Source organism: Lactuca sativa, chromosome 6 (genome assembly GCF_002870075.4).
Source record: "Lactuca sativa cultivar Salinas chromosome 6, Lsat_Salinas_v11, whole genome shotgun sequence".
Taxonomy (NCBI): domain Eukaryota; kingdom Viridiplantae; phylum Streptophyta; class Magnoliopsida; order Asterales; family Asteraceae; genus Lactuca; species Lactuca sativa.
In genome coordinates, this window is record NC_056628.2 from 204741939 (window position 1) to 204754494 (window position 12556).

The 12556-nt window shown below is 32.4% G+C and overlaps 1 protein-coding gene across 1 annotated transcript; it reads right to left on the reverse strand.

The window, feature by feature from the left end:
- Nucleotides 1-6331: 6331 nt before the first annotated feature.
- On the reverse strand, nucleotides 6332-8009 carry LOC111914189 (40S ribosomal protein S14-3). The gene is made up of 6 exons (XM_023909948.2): nucleotides 7852-8009; nucleotides 7211-7330; nucleotides 7064-7109; nucleotides 6901-6986; nucleotides 6687-6816; nucleotides 6332-6594 (listed from the first exon to the last, which is right to left on the reverse strand). Exons 1-6 carry the CDS (start codon nucleotides 7852-7854, stop codon nucleotides 6527-6529), a joined length of 453 nt encoding a protein of 150 aa, XP_023765716.1. The 5' UTR covers nucleotides 7855-8009; the 3' UTR covers nucleotides 6332-6526.
- Between the last annotated feature and the right edge of the window lie 4547 nt (nucleotides 8010-12556).

A 12556-nucleotide genomic window follows, 5' to 3' on the forward strand; every position in this document is an offset into this window, starting at 1 on the left:
GATGATATTGTGTTTTGTAAATTGTGATGATCTTCTAGTTTTGTTTGTGGTATAAATAGAGTTGTGAAAATCAATTAAATGTTTTTATACGATTTAAAACAAGTATAAATTGTATTTGGTTAATGCAATTGAATGTGATTGTCGGTTTATAGAGCTATTGTAACTTATTATGTGCCTTATTTTCTTATAATTTTAGAAATTAGGTCGTTCTTTTTTTCTTTTTGATCGAATAACAAATTTGTTTCAATTTGCTTAAATAAACAACAATCACAATGAAATGTATAATCAATTCAATAATAAAAAATGCACGTATTTGATTTTTCTTGTAATTTTGCTTTTTGAAAAAAAAAATCAAGTACAAACTTGGTTATATGATTTTCATTTGGACAAAAGATTAATAGTGTATCTTTTTCATTGATGGATCACATTTGAACATGAAATTTTTTAGACTTTTATTTTCTTTTTTGTCCTTCATGATTTGAATCGATAATATATCTTGAAAATATATATATATATATATATATATATATATATATATATATATATATATATATATATATATATATATATATATATATATATATGTGTGTGTGTGTATGTGATAAAAAAAATATAGGATTGTGTTTGTGAGGTTGTTTTACGAAATTGTGTGTTTTCTTTTCGTCTTTAATACTTTAAATGAAAGATGAGTTTCGCCTTTAATACTTTAAATGAAAGACGTGTTATCTGTAGAAATTTTAGAATTATTGTGAGTTTGATTTACAAAATACAAATGAAAATATGAGCCTGTCTACTTGATCAGAATAAATAAATAAATAAATAAAATAAAATAAAATCGGAAATAAAAAAACAAAAGAAAAAAACAACTCAAAGCTCGGTCCAAAAACAGCTAAATACTGAAGAAAAAAAAAACAACTCAAGATCGAGATCGATTTTGCTCACCTCAAGATCAGTGTTGTAAAACTCGTCAAGTTGGCCGATTACTCCTCCGAGTACTCGCTATTCGGCCCTTTACCGAGGCGAGTTGCAAAATCCCGAGTACTCCCCGATCGACCCTTACTGAACTGAGCAATGATGTAAAACCCGGTCAACTCGATGATTAATATCTATAATATAATTAATGATTTATTATTTAACATACACATGTGATTATTACTATATATATATATATATATATATATATATATATATATATATATATATATATATATATCTTAAATTTTCAGTCATTATTAATGAAGTGAAACCATTATGTGTTTTTCAGTTTTTGTGTATTCACATGTATTTAATTTTGTTATATATTTCAATCAACTTATGATTTTGACATATATAATGTTCCTAAAAATATTTCTACATGAATTATCGAATCCGAGTACTCCCAAGTACTCGCTACTCGATAGTCAGCCGAGCAGGTACCGAATAACGAGTTCTACAACCTTGCTCAAGATAATAACATACAAGTCCAATAAAAGCTTGTGTCAAAAAGAAACAACACCAAACATAGTTGTTTAACATATCACCCAAAAGTCCGCGTGATCTTTGTTCATTCTGGGGGTACAACTTTATAATATTAGTATTTATTTGATAGATTATGTTATTGTTTTCGAATTTTATGATTATTATCTCACATTTCACATATTCTTTTGTGAAGGACGCCTAGGAACATGGGTTAAAATATTGTAATTTTTTACTTGAGTTTTTTAACTTAGGAAAGTAAAAAGAATATATTTACGAAACACTTGTAGTTAAAAAAAATATTTATTAAATAGATTGTAAAAAGTAATAAACATAATTTTATGAATAGGAAGTAATATACCTTATCTAAGGAAGGAAGGGCAAATGGCTTCCAGCACGGTGATAATCTTGCATATGTATCAAAACTAAGCTGCTTTAGCTGGGAGGATAATATTTGCCGCCTTCAATGATGACGGCGATGAAGATGATGTTGTTCTCTGATAAAATGAAATCAACAATTTGAATATAAGAATCTTTAGATCAAGTGGAAGTTGTTCTCTTTGTCCTAATTAGAAATGCTCTCCAAAGATACAGCATCATTAGACCTCGCAATGGGGCGGGTTTGGAGCGAATCGATCTTGATCCAAACCCTTTTAACAAATTTCAAAATCCGATCCAAACCCGCTCCGTAACCCGCAGGGTTTTTGATTATCAAACCCATACCCTTATCCACCGAATCAACAGATATCCAAACCCGCCCCGTAACCCGTAAGTTCTTTGAATAATCAAACACATTTTACTTAAATCATAAAATCACATTTATTAAATAAAACTAAGTTTTGATTTAGAAAACACATTGCTTATATTGTTTTATGCGATCGGACCTATTTCTACCTAAATTTGATCGGTTGTTATTTTATCACTTGGAGACTTGTGTTTTTGGTAAATAGTCGTTCGGGCCTGGTCACTGCGACCCCCTTTGTGACTGCGACCCCCTTTGTGAGGAGGCACCCCTTCTCCCGAAATTACGGGGCTATTTTGCCGAGTTCTATAGAGAGTTGTCTCGCGCCCCTAGGTATTCTCTACCTACCCACCTGTATCGGTTTCGGGTACAGGTACCCTTTTGTTGAAGGTCGTTCGAGCTTTTCCTGGGAGTATGGCATCGGTTACTTCAGCGTCGTAGCGCCTGGTACTTGAATATTGGCTTGAGGCATGTTCTCTATGTTGGATTAGTGTCTAAGTCCATAACTATTTTGGTATGTACTTGACCCGATGGTGCATGGTCCTTTTGGGTTGTCTTCACCAAAGCAACTTGATAGGATGAATTATGGAGAGAAAGGATTAAATATGATTTATTAATATATTGTGGGAATAATATATTAAAGGAGAAATCATATTGTTTAATTAATATTAGTCAAGAATTAATTAGTAATTAGTTTTGTGACTAAAAGAGATTAATTAAACTTAAGGGACTGGAATTGTAATTATAAGATAATTGCAATTTGGGCCATGGATTGCCTTTTATTATAAGGTGGACGAATTCTATGGGGGAAGCCCATATGAAGTCGTCCAAGGGCTTGATTAAAGGGCTCCATGGGTTGCTTAGGGCTTAAGCAACCAAATTAGGGTTTCCTTGTTAGATAACCCTAATAGCCTCACATATATATAGAACCCTTAAGGATAAAAAACGTGGGGAACTTATCTTCTAGGGTTAGAACACGTTTTGGGCAGCCTCCATCCTCTCTCCTCTTCATCCTCTTGCTTATGGTGTTTGTGAACCATTAGAGGAGTGACACTTGTGACTCTAAACCTTCCAAAGTCAATTAAATGAGGAATCGGGATTGTTATTGCTACATAACAATCAAGGTAACATTATAAACCTATTCTAATATCTAATACCAGTACGGTATCTCTTTGAATCCTGAATCAGATTCGAGCTTGTACTACTAGAACTAGGAGTTGAGATAGCGCGGTCATCAATCCATTCAGCCGTCACGTCAGCCGAGAAGACGGACTTGCTGATGATTACTTGTATGCTAGAATTAGGGTTTATAGTCTTGGATTCAAAGCATGTACAATAGAGAAACCTAGATCCAAGCATTAGGGTTTGTATGAGCACATAGGATGTCTTATAACCAAAACTCATCAGTGGTATCAGAGCCTAGCCTGGTTTCTATTGTATTGATGCTTAACATGTTTGAAAAATTCGATTTTTTGGATTCTGGAGGCTGGACTCGCCGAGTCCATGCAGACTCGACGAGTCCAAGCCTGACTCGACGAGTCAACTCGTCAGATGGAGGGTATTTCGCGATTTCTTGCTGTTTTTGCTTATGGATAGTTACCTTATCATATTAGATCAATATAAATCTGATTTTTTGATATATATGACTATATTTTTGATCTAATTGAAGATATTTATTAATTAATAAGATAATTGTTTCCTTATGTGATAATTGATTAATTATTTTGAATAAATTGATAAATTGTTTTGCAAGAAATCATTAAATAAATCAAATATGGATAATTATGTAATTAAATGTTAATTTAGATTATTTGTTATTTGATCCTTGTTGTTATGAAATGTTTCATATTTTCCCCTTTAGGTTTTATAGTTTAAATTTGAACCCAATAGTTTTGTTGTTTTGAAATTTAAATAGTTAAAACCCTAATGTTTTGAAAAAGGTTTCAAAACTTGCCCTCAAGTTTTGGAATTTAAATTTTGATTAAATAGTTTAATTTTGATGTATATTTAAATTCTAAACCCTAATGTGTTGAAATGTATCAAAACTTGCCCTCAAGTTTTGGAATTTAAAAGTTGATTAAAAGTTTAATTAGGAATGTTAAATTCTAAAACCCTAGCATTGTTTTGAAAAGGTTCAAATCACACCCTTATGGTTTTACTAATTAATTAAGGTGTATAATTAAAAGAAGTTTAATAAATCCATAAAAGTTTAGGTTTAAAATTTAATTGAATTAAAAGTATAATTGTTAAATTAGACCACCTAATATTTTAAAAGTATAAAATACACCCTATACTATATATAACATTAAAAGTCTAACATTATATATATATATATATATATATATATATATATATATATATGTATGAGTAAAAGTCTGTCTTACCGTTAGTAGGCCTCATTCACGAAGCTGGTCTATAAGGGGTGTTTAAGGAAATTGCCTATAAAATGGCGATTGAATGGGTATCAACTCTTACCCACCGCACTCTTGACTAGTGGAGGGTCGTTAGCCGAACGGGTAGGATAGGACGAAACCTTCCATTATAAGTATAATGAAGTATAAAAGTAACTAAATGTTTTCATAAAATTCCCAATCTTAGTTACTTAGGCAAAAGTGAATTGATGCAATTCTATGAAATTACACTTTGTGCCCTTGAGAAGACGTTAGGGAGCGTGTGTGGTTTACCGGCACACTAAATGGTTCTAAGCAAAGGTAGCAAAGGGTGACTCAATGTTGGTCATAGTTCGGTGGAGCGTGTGTGGTTTACCGGCACATCGAATAGGTGACTGTAACATGTGAGGGCACCATGTAAATTTGCATGGTTATTCACACCCGCTTTGTGATCCTTGGCATCCCAGTCACAAACAAGAGGGGCATATCGAGATTAAAACATGTCATTGAAATGTTCAATGAATCTCAAAGGGTCTAGGAGTTTTCATAGATTTAAAACTTAAATTTATTTTTCGTTTTTCATGGTGGAAATTAGTGAATCGTCATTCACTTACCTTCAAATATTATGCAAGTAGGGTTACGACATCCCTCTCCCGAGTTGTAGAATATTGTGTTGGGTCCTAGCCTTAGTATTTCATTTGGGTGATTTACTAAGGACTCAATCAATCAACTAACTTGAATTTGTTTTCTCCCGTTTTGTAGATGTCAAAGTTTGACAACTATGGTCTTCTCAAATCCCGTGGAACAAGCATTCCACATGAAGATGATATTCCACGATTCGATCGAGGAACAAGAGATCATGCTTCACTTCCTCTTCCTCCAATTATTCTCCCTAACCCACAAGTTCAAAGGCTTGAAAAGTTCAAGATCACTCAATCCCTTTTGGCAAGTAAACATAAAGAAGGAATATGGAATTGAGAAAAGCTTTGAAGTTTGGAGAAATAGAGGTGGTAAAAGCTCACACGACACGAAATAAACGGGTTAGGTAAGATATTTCAACCCGTTTAAATAAACGGGTTGACACAACACGACACGAAAACTAAACTGGTAATGTTAGAGTTGAGAATTTCAACTTGAAAATGATTCGTTTATTTATATGCAAGTTTTTTAAAAATTTTAAATAAAATAAAAAGATCCAAAACCAAAACAATAAGTAAAAAAAACTTTTGAATTTAGTCGTTTTATAAGTGTAAATGACTTAGTTGTCTAGATGAAAACTTCATTTTAAATTTTTTCGTTTTCTCCCAAACTACACAATCTCTTTGACCACTACTCATTCTCATAATCTCATCTTCTGCCTCCCCGTCTCCTACTCTTTCCGCCTACCCAACTCCGACTATTTCAACATGTTTAGTGTTTCAACTATAAATTTTTTCCTCATACGAAACCCAACACAAACTCAACATGAAAATAAACAGATTAACACGATTAATTAAACGAGTCGGATTAGGGTCAAACACTTTCAACCCGTTTAAAGTTTCGACACAACACAACTCCATTGCCATGTCTATGGAGAAAAGCATATAATCAATGGTTTTATGAGTTATATGTCAGTTTTGACAAACCATTTCTATAATTTACTCTAAAATTACATATTTCAAAAAGTGAGATTCAGTAATAAGTTTTTCTTAACTACCAAAACATATATATAATACCGTTTTAAAAAGTTTTTAGCCGCCGAAAATTAGGGGATGAAACTAAAATATTTGAAGTAATAAAAACATCTTAAACTCCATACAGCACAGAAAGAGTATAACAACAAAACATGTCTACCAAAATTCAACAAATTATCTGCCCATTAAATGTCAACCCAAAAAACAAAACTTGGCCCAACATAAATCCATTTGAATACACAGCTGCTGCATATACCCACATCACATCACAACCTCCTTCCCCTTCTTCCACCCTTTCTACGTGTACTGTCAGTTGGAATTGGAGTCACATCCTCTGCAATCACAGAAAAGAAAAAACATGGAATGTAATCTCAGATTCCATTCCATCCGCCAAAACATAATTTAATTTGGAATATATTTATTTACCTATGCGACCAATCTTCATGCCAGAACGAGCAAGAGCTCTGAGGGCAGATTGGGCACCTGGGCCAGGTGTCTTTGTCTTGTTACCTCCAGTTGCCCTCAACTTTATGTGAAGAGCATTTATGCCAAGTTCCTATAAATCATAAATCAAGCAAAAAAACCTTTTTAAATATTTTGCAATTCTTGATTTAAAAAACTGAAAAATAAAAAAAAAAACCTTGCATCTTTGAGAGACATCCTGTGCTGCAAGCATAGCTGCATAGGGTGACGACTCATCCCTGTCAGCCTTCACCTTCATCCCACCTGGTATACATATACAAAATAAAATAAAATAAAAAAAAAAAAGATTATTTGCAGCTAGAAATTGATGATGATGATACCTGTAATCCGGACCATGGTTTCCCTTCCAGAGATATCAGTCACATGCTGCAAAACACACACAAAGAATATATACATTATAAATCTAATCTTGAAAACAAAGAAATCATATAAACCAAATTTTGAGCTGCTTGATTGCTTATTATTACAATGAAGGTGTCATTGAAGGATGCAAAGATGTGTGCCACACCAAATACAAGCTCTCCTTCACGAGTAGCAGGTCCAAGAGTGACATTTTCTTCCTTTGGTTCCCGAACCTTTCTTTTAGACTATCAAAATCAAACAAAACACCACAATCAAATATTAATTAATAACCAATAATTCCTTTTCAATCAAAATCAAACAGAGACCAATTTACCCCAACCCATAGACTGACCACCTGTTTGTGTTCTTATAAATGCAATGACATGAAGTAAATTTAGAAGATGATGCAAAGATATGCTAGATACACAAAATATCTATATTCAACCAATTAGCTGCCTCACGTATGTAATGTATGTCGAGACCAAAACATTTTTACGATATAATCTAACGAATATGTGCCTAAAATCACATATAGCTACTATATTTCACTTCATGTCGACATGAAATCATCTATAATTCACAAAAGGAAAACTTTCCTAAAGATCACAGATCCATAGGACTGAAATAAAATGTCGCTAATTTTAACAATTCCAATCTACTCGAATCATTACGTTATGTTTACAAGCTTCAATCAAATACAATCCACGACGTTTTAACAAGTAGCTCCAAAGACTCACAGATCAATTGCGAAATAGAGATTCATTACCATGGCTGCGTTTTCCTTCTTCCTCCTCTCTCTCTCCCTGTATCGCAAAAGTTATGTCCGATGGCAGCTAGGGTGGATTTAGGGTTTTGTGTTATTTAAACGAAAAAGAATAAAACTTGGGTTGGATTAGGACGATTTGGGCCCGTAGATTGTAAGTGTATTGGGTCAAGTTATAAAAAGAAATTCGATATTTTTAATAATAAAAAATTTGTTGTGTACTGATCAGATCAATAGAATATAATATTAAACCGAAAACAAACTACTTGATCTGAGGGAATATGTTAGGGATAATTAGTTAAAAGGATAATATATTTTTAATTTTTGTATTTTTTTTTCACATATGTCCCTTTCAACTTATTTAACTATAAACATTCAGTCCTTATGATCGGCTACTCCGGATAAGTCAGAAAAAATGACTTAATAGAGTAATATATTTATCATTTTATACACATTTTATCATTAATATATTTTTTGCACATTTAGCCATTGAATATTTTTTTGTTGCAAAATAAGTCATTGTTGTTTTGTACACATTCAACACGTATGATCGGTTTCTTTGAGTTTTTCTCCCGGTACCATACGTTGGACAATCATTAATGATGTGTTCGGGACTATTGATGCTTATATCAACCACGTCCTTGGCTGCTTAGTTGCTTAGGTCTTGTGTTCCGAACACCATAACTGTTTAATACGATCTTAGATTTTAACTGTCATTATATCCACGCGTTCGTATTTGAGTTACCAACAACTTTCGTTTAGATTACCCCCGTTAAAAATTAATATATTTTTACTTATGATCTTTATGTACATGTGTTATTCATAAATGTATGTATGAACATTTTTTTTTATAAAATCGTAAGTAAAAATATATTACTTTTTAACAAGAGTAATCTAAGAGAAAATTGTAATAGACTCAAATACGAACGTTTGGATATAAAGATCGTTAAAATCCGAGATCGTATGAAAAATTTACGACGTTTAGAACAGAAGACCTAGACAAAACCACAAGACCTAAGCAACCAAGCGGCCAAAGTCGCGGTGGCCATAAACATTAACGGCCTTGAACATCTCATTAATGATTGTCTCACGTAGGATATCGCAAAAAAAAAAAAAAAAAAACTTAAAGAAACCGGTCATAATTGAATGTGTACAACAACAACAACAACTTGTTTTCAACAAAAAAATTATTAAGGGCTAAAGGACTAAATGTGTACATTTAAACAAGTTGAATTTATTAAGTCATTTTTTATGGCTTACATAGAGTAAGCAGGTCATAAGGACTGAATGTGTACATTTAAACAAGTTGAATGGACAAATGTGAACGAAAAAAATATGTAAGCAAATGTGTACAAATCAAAAATATATTACCCTTTTAAGTCATTGTCTATTTATGCTATAAAAGCTATTATATATATACAAGTTTGTTTATTTTTTACTTCAATTTTAATTTTTGTTCCTCATTTGTTTTATATTTTAGAAAATGTTTCATTTTCGGACCCTTGGCCAATCACCAACGGGTCATGATGACGTGTCGGTTTGACATTTTTCTTAGTTTGTATTTATCATAATATTTACGCATGAGTTTGCATTTAGCTCCAACATTTTTTTTTTGTTTCTCATTTACCATTATTTTTTAGGAAAAAAAGTCATTTTAGCTATTGGCCATTCACGGATAGATATTTTAAAACGTAATAAATTAAAATGAAAAAAGAAATAAAGAAATAAAGAAAAGACGAGCGCAAGAGTCGACATTATGACTTCTCCTTGAGGGGTGGGGCGTGTTAGCTACTAAGTCAATGACACTCTTTTTTATTATTATTAGTATTTGTTGTATTTAATATACATATGTATTTTAAAATGGAGGAGAAAGACCTAGTGTAAGTCTTGAGTCTGTAACATCTAATAAACAATATCAAATGCTAATCTTTGAGCAATCAAAATTATAATTCATTCATAACTCATCTATGAAACAATTAGCTATTTCTAATGACATATTTGTTGAGAAACTAAATATTTCTAAAGAGTTGAAAGTGTGACTTCTCTTTGAAGGGAAGGGCGTATTAACTAATAAGTCAATGGTTCTTTTTTGTATTATCAGTGTTTGTTGTGTATTTTAAAATAGATGAAAAAAACCTAGTGTATGACTTGAGTATGTGACATCTAATAAACAATATGACATGTTAATCTTTGAGACAATCAAAATTGTTAACTCATTTGTAACTCATCTAAAAAACAATTGGTTATTTCTAATGACATATTTGTTGAGAAACCAAATATTTATAAATACACGAAACTGTGACTTCTCCTTGAGGGGTGAGGCTTTGTTATCTAATAAGTTAATGACACATTTTTTGTATTATCAGTGTTTGTTGTATTTAATGTACACATGTATTTTAAAATGAAGGAAAAAGACCTATTGTAAGTCTTAAGTATGTGATATCTAATAAATAATATGACATGTTAATCTTTAAGCAAATCAAAATTGTTAATTCATTTGCAACTCATCTAAGAAACAATTGGTTATTTCTAATGACATATTTTTTGAGAAACCAGTATTTCTAATGACATTTATTGAGAAACCAAAGAAATGACAAATTATATTGGTTCAAAGATTAACATGTCATATTGTTTATTCATTTTAAAATACATGTGTATATTAAATACAACAAACACCGATAAGACGAAAAGAGAGTCAGTGGCTTACTGGCTAACACGCCCCGCCCTCAAGAAGAATTCATAGTTTCGACTCTTGCCTTTGTTTTTTCCTTTTTCATTTTAAGTTATTACGTTTTAAAATACCTATTCATAACTGGCCAATGACTAAAATGAGATTTTTTTTCAAAAAAAATAATGGCAAATGGGGAACAAAAAAAATATTTTGGCTAAATGCAAACTCATACGTAAATGTTGGGGCTAAATGCAAACTGAGAATGTAACACTCGTTCCGAGAAGGTACATATTTAACCCTAAATTTTAAAATATTGACATTCTGGTCCGTAATTCGTGCGTACTCGGGGTGTATACATGGCGTACTCATGTATGAAGGAATTAGATCTCGCACGCGTACGCCCGACATACTCATCAGGTACGCAATGCGTACGCTGTTAAGACCAAAATCCTAGTTTTAAGGGTTTGCACCCTATATAATCCTCTGTATGGCCCCAATACCTTCACCCTTATCAGCCTCCACCTAAAAATCGTCCCTCTAGCTAACCCTAAGTGAGAAGAGTGAACTTTGAGCTCATTTGTGTGATTTGGTGGTGTTCTTTAAGAAAGAGAAGATGGTAAAAGGACATTGGAGCTTGGAATAAGCTTTGATTTAGGATTCTCTACTTGCTAGCAACCACCAAGAAGTAAAAAGCTCCTAGCTTGATCACCCTTTCTTATGGATCTAGTTATTTCTTCATTTAGGGCATTTTTAGTCCCCAACCCTTGTGATTCTTGAGCATAGCATGCTCTTAACCAACTAAGTTGTCCTTTCAGACCCAATGAGGGGTCTTAAGTCATAAAAATGAGATTTTGATGCTTATTTCTTCCCCATGTATGCTCTAGAAGGTCTTTAGGTGTTAAGAAGTTAAGTTTGTTGATATTAAGCACTTAAGGGACATGAAAAGCCATAAAGTTGGAAAATTTATGACTCTCAGTGGTATTTTGGCCTTGGATCTACAATTGGAACGTAAGAGCTTAACGCATTAAGCTCTTATTAAGGAAAAAGGGGTTTCGGTGCGTACGTCGCACGTATGAAGCCAACCTCGTGATATCGATCAAGGCTCGTGTACGCCCAACATAGGAGCTGAGTACGCCCCATATACTTAGTTGAGTTGACCGAGTTAACTCGTTGACCTTGACCTTTGACCAGAGTTTTGACCAAGTTTGTCCTTTTGGGTTACACACAAGAACAAAATAAAGCAGATCTGAAAAGATATTTATTTGAGGGACTTGTTTTGTTACCTAATTAATAGTAAATAAATGGAATATGAAATATTTCACAATGATCTAAATACCATAGATAATTACTATTATATTTGGTAATTATCTCTAGGATTTCAAATCACCTCCCTATAAATAAAGGGCTCTAAATCCGGTTTTGGAACTTGTGAAAACACATCTTAGTTATCAAAAGTTCAAATTCCTCAAAACCCTAAAGAATCCCGAATTATCGATCCCACGTCGTAGCCTATTAATCTGTGACATCCCAGAATTTAAGTTTAAAAGGGTAAACAGTCAATTTACAGCGAACCTCTTTGTAATTTAACTTATTGAGTTTTAGTTCATCTTTTTAAAAATAAATAATGTCGTTAAAACTGTTATGAGATAATGAATGGTATCTTACTTCCATTTTTGGAAAATCTCAAACAAATTAAACATCGTAAACTACAACCCTAGTTAATACGTCTGAAAAATGAAAATTCGTATTAAGCAGTTGTGAGCGAAGAAAATATTCTAATTTAATATTACATGTTCTCCTGTTTCCAAAAATATAAAGAACGTCCAAAACGGAGTTCGTATGCAAAAAATACGACAGTTATAAGAAAACAAACCAGTAAAACACTGATTTTTTTTAAACTACTAAAACTGAATCGATCTGTTGAGGCACTCGCACACCTCATATGGAAATCCCGAAAGTGTTTTTGGACTCAAACTATGGTCTAATATTTAATTTCATATTTGAAATATTTTTAGCGAATGTATTTGCAAAAGTCAA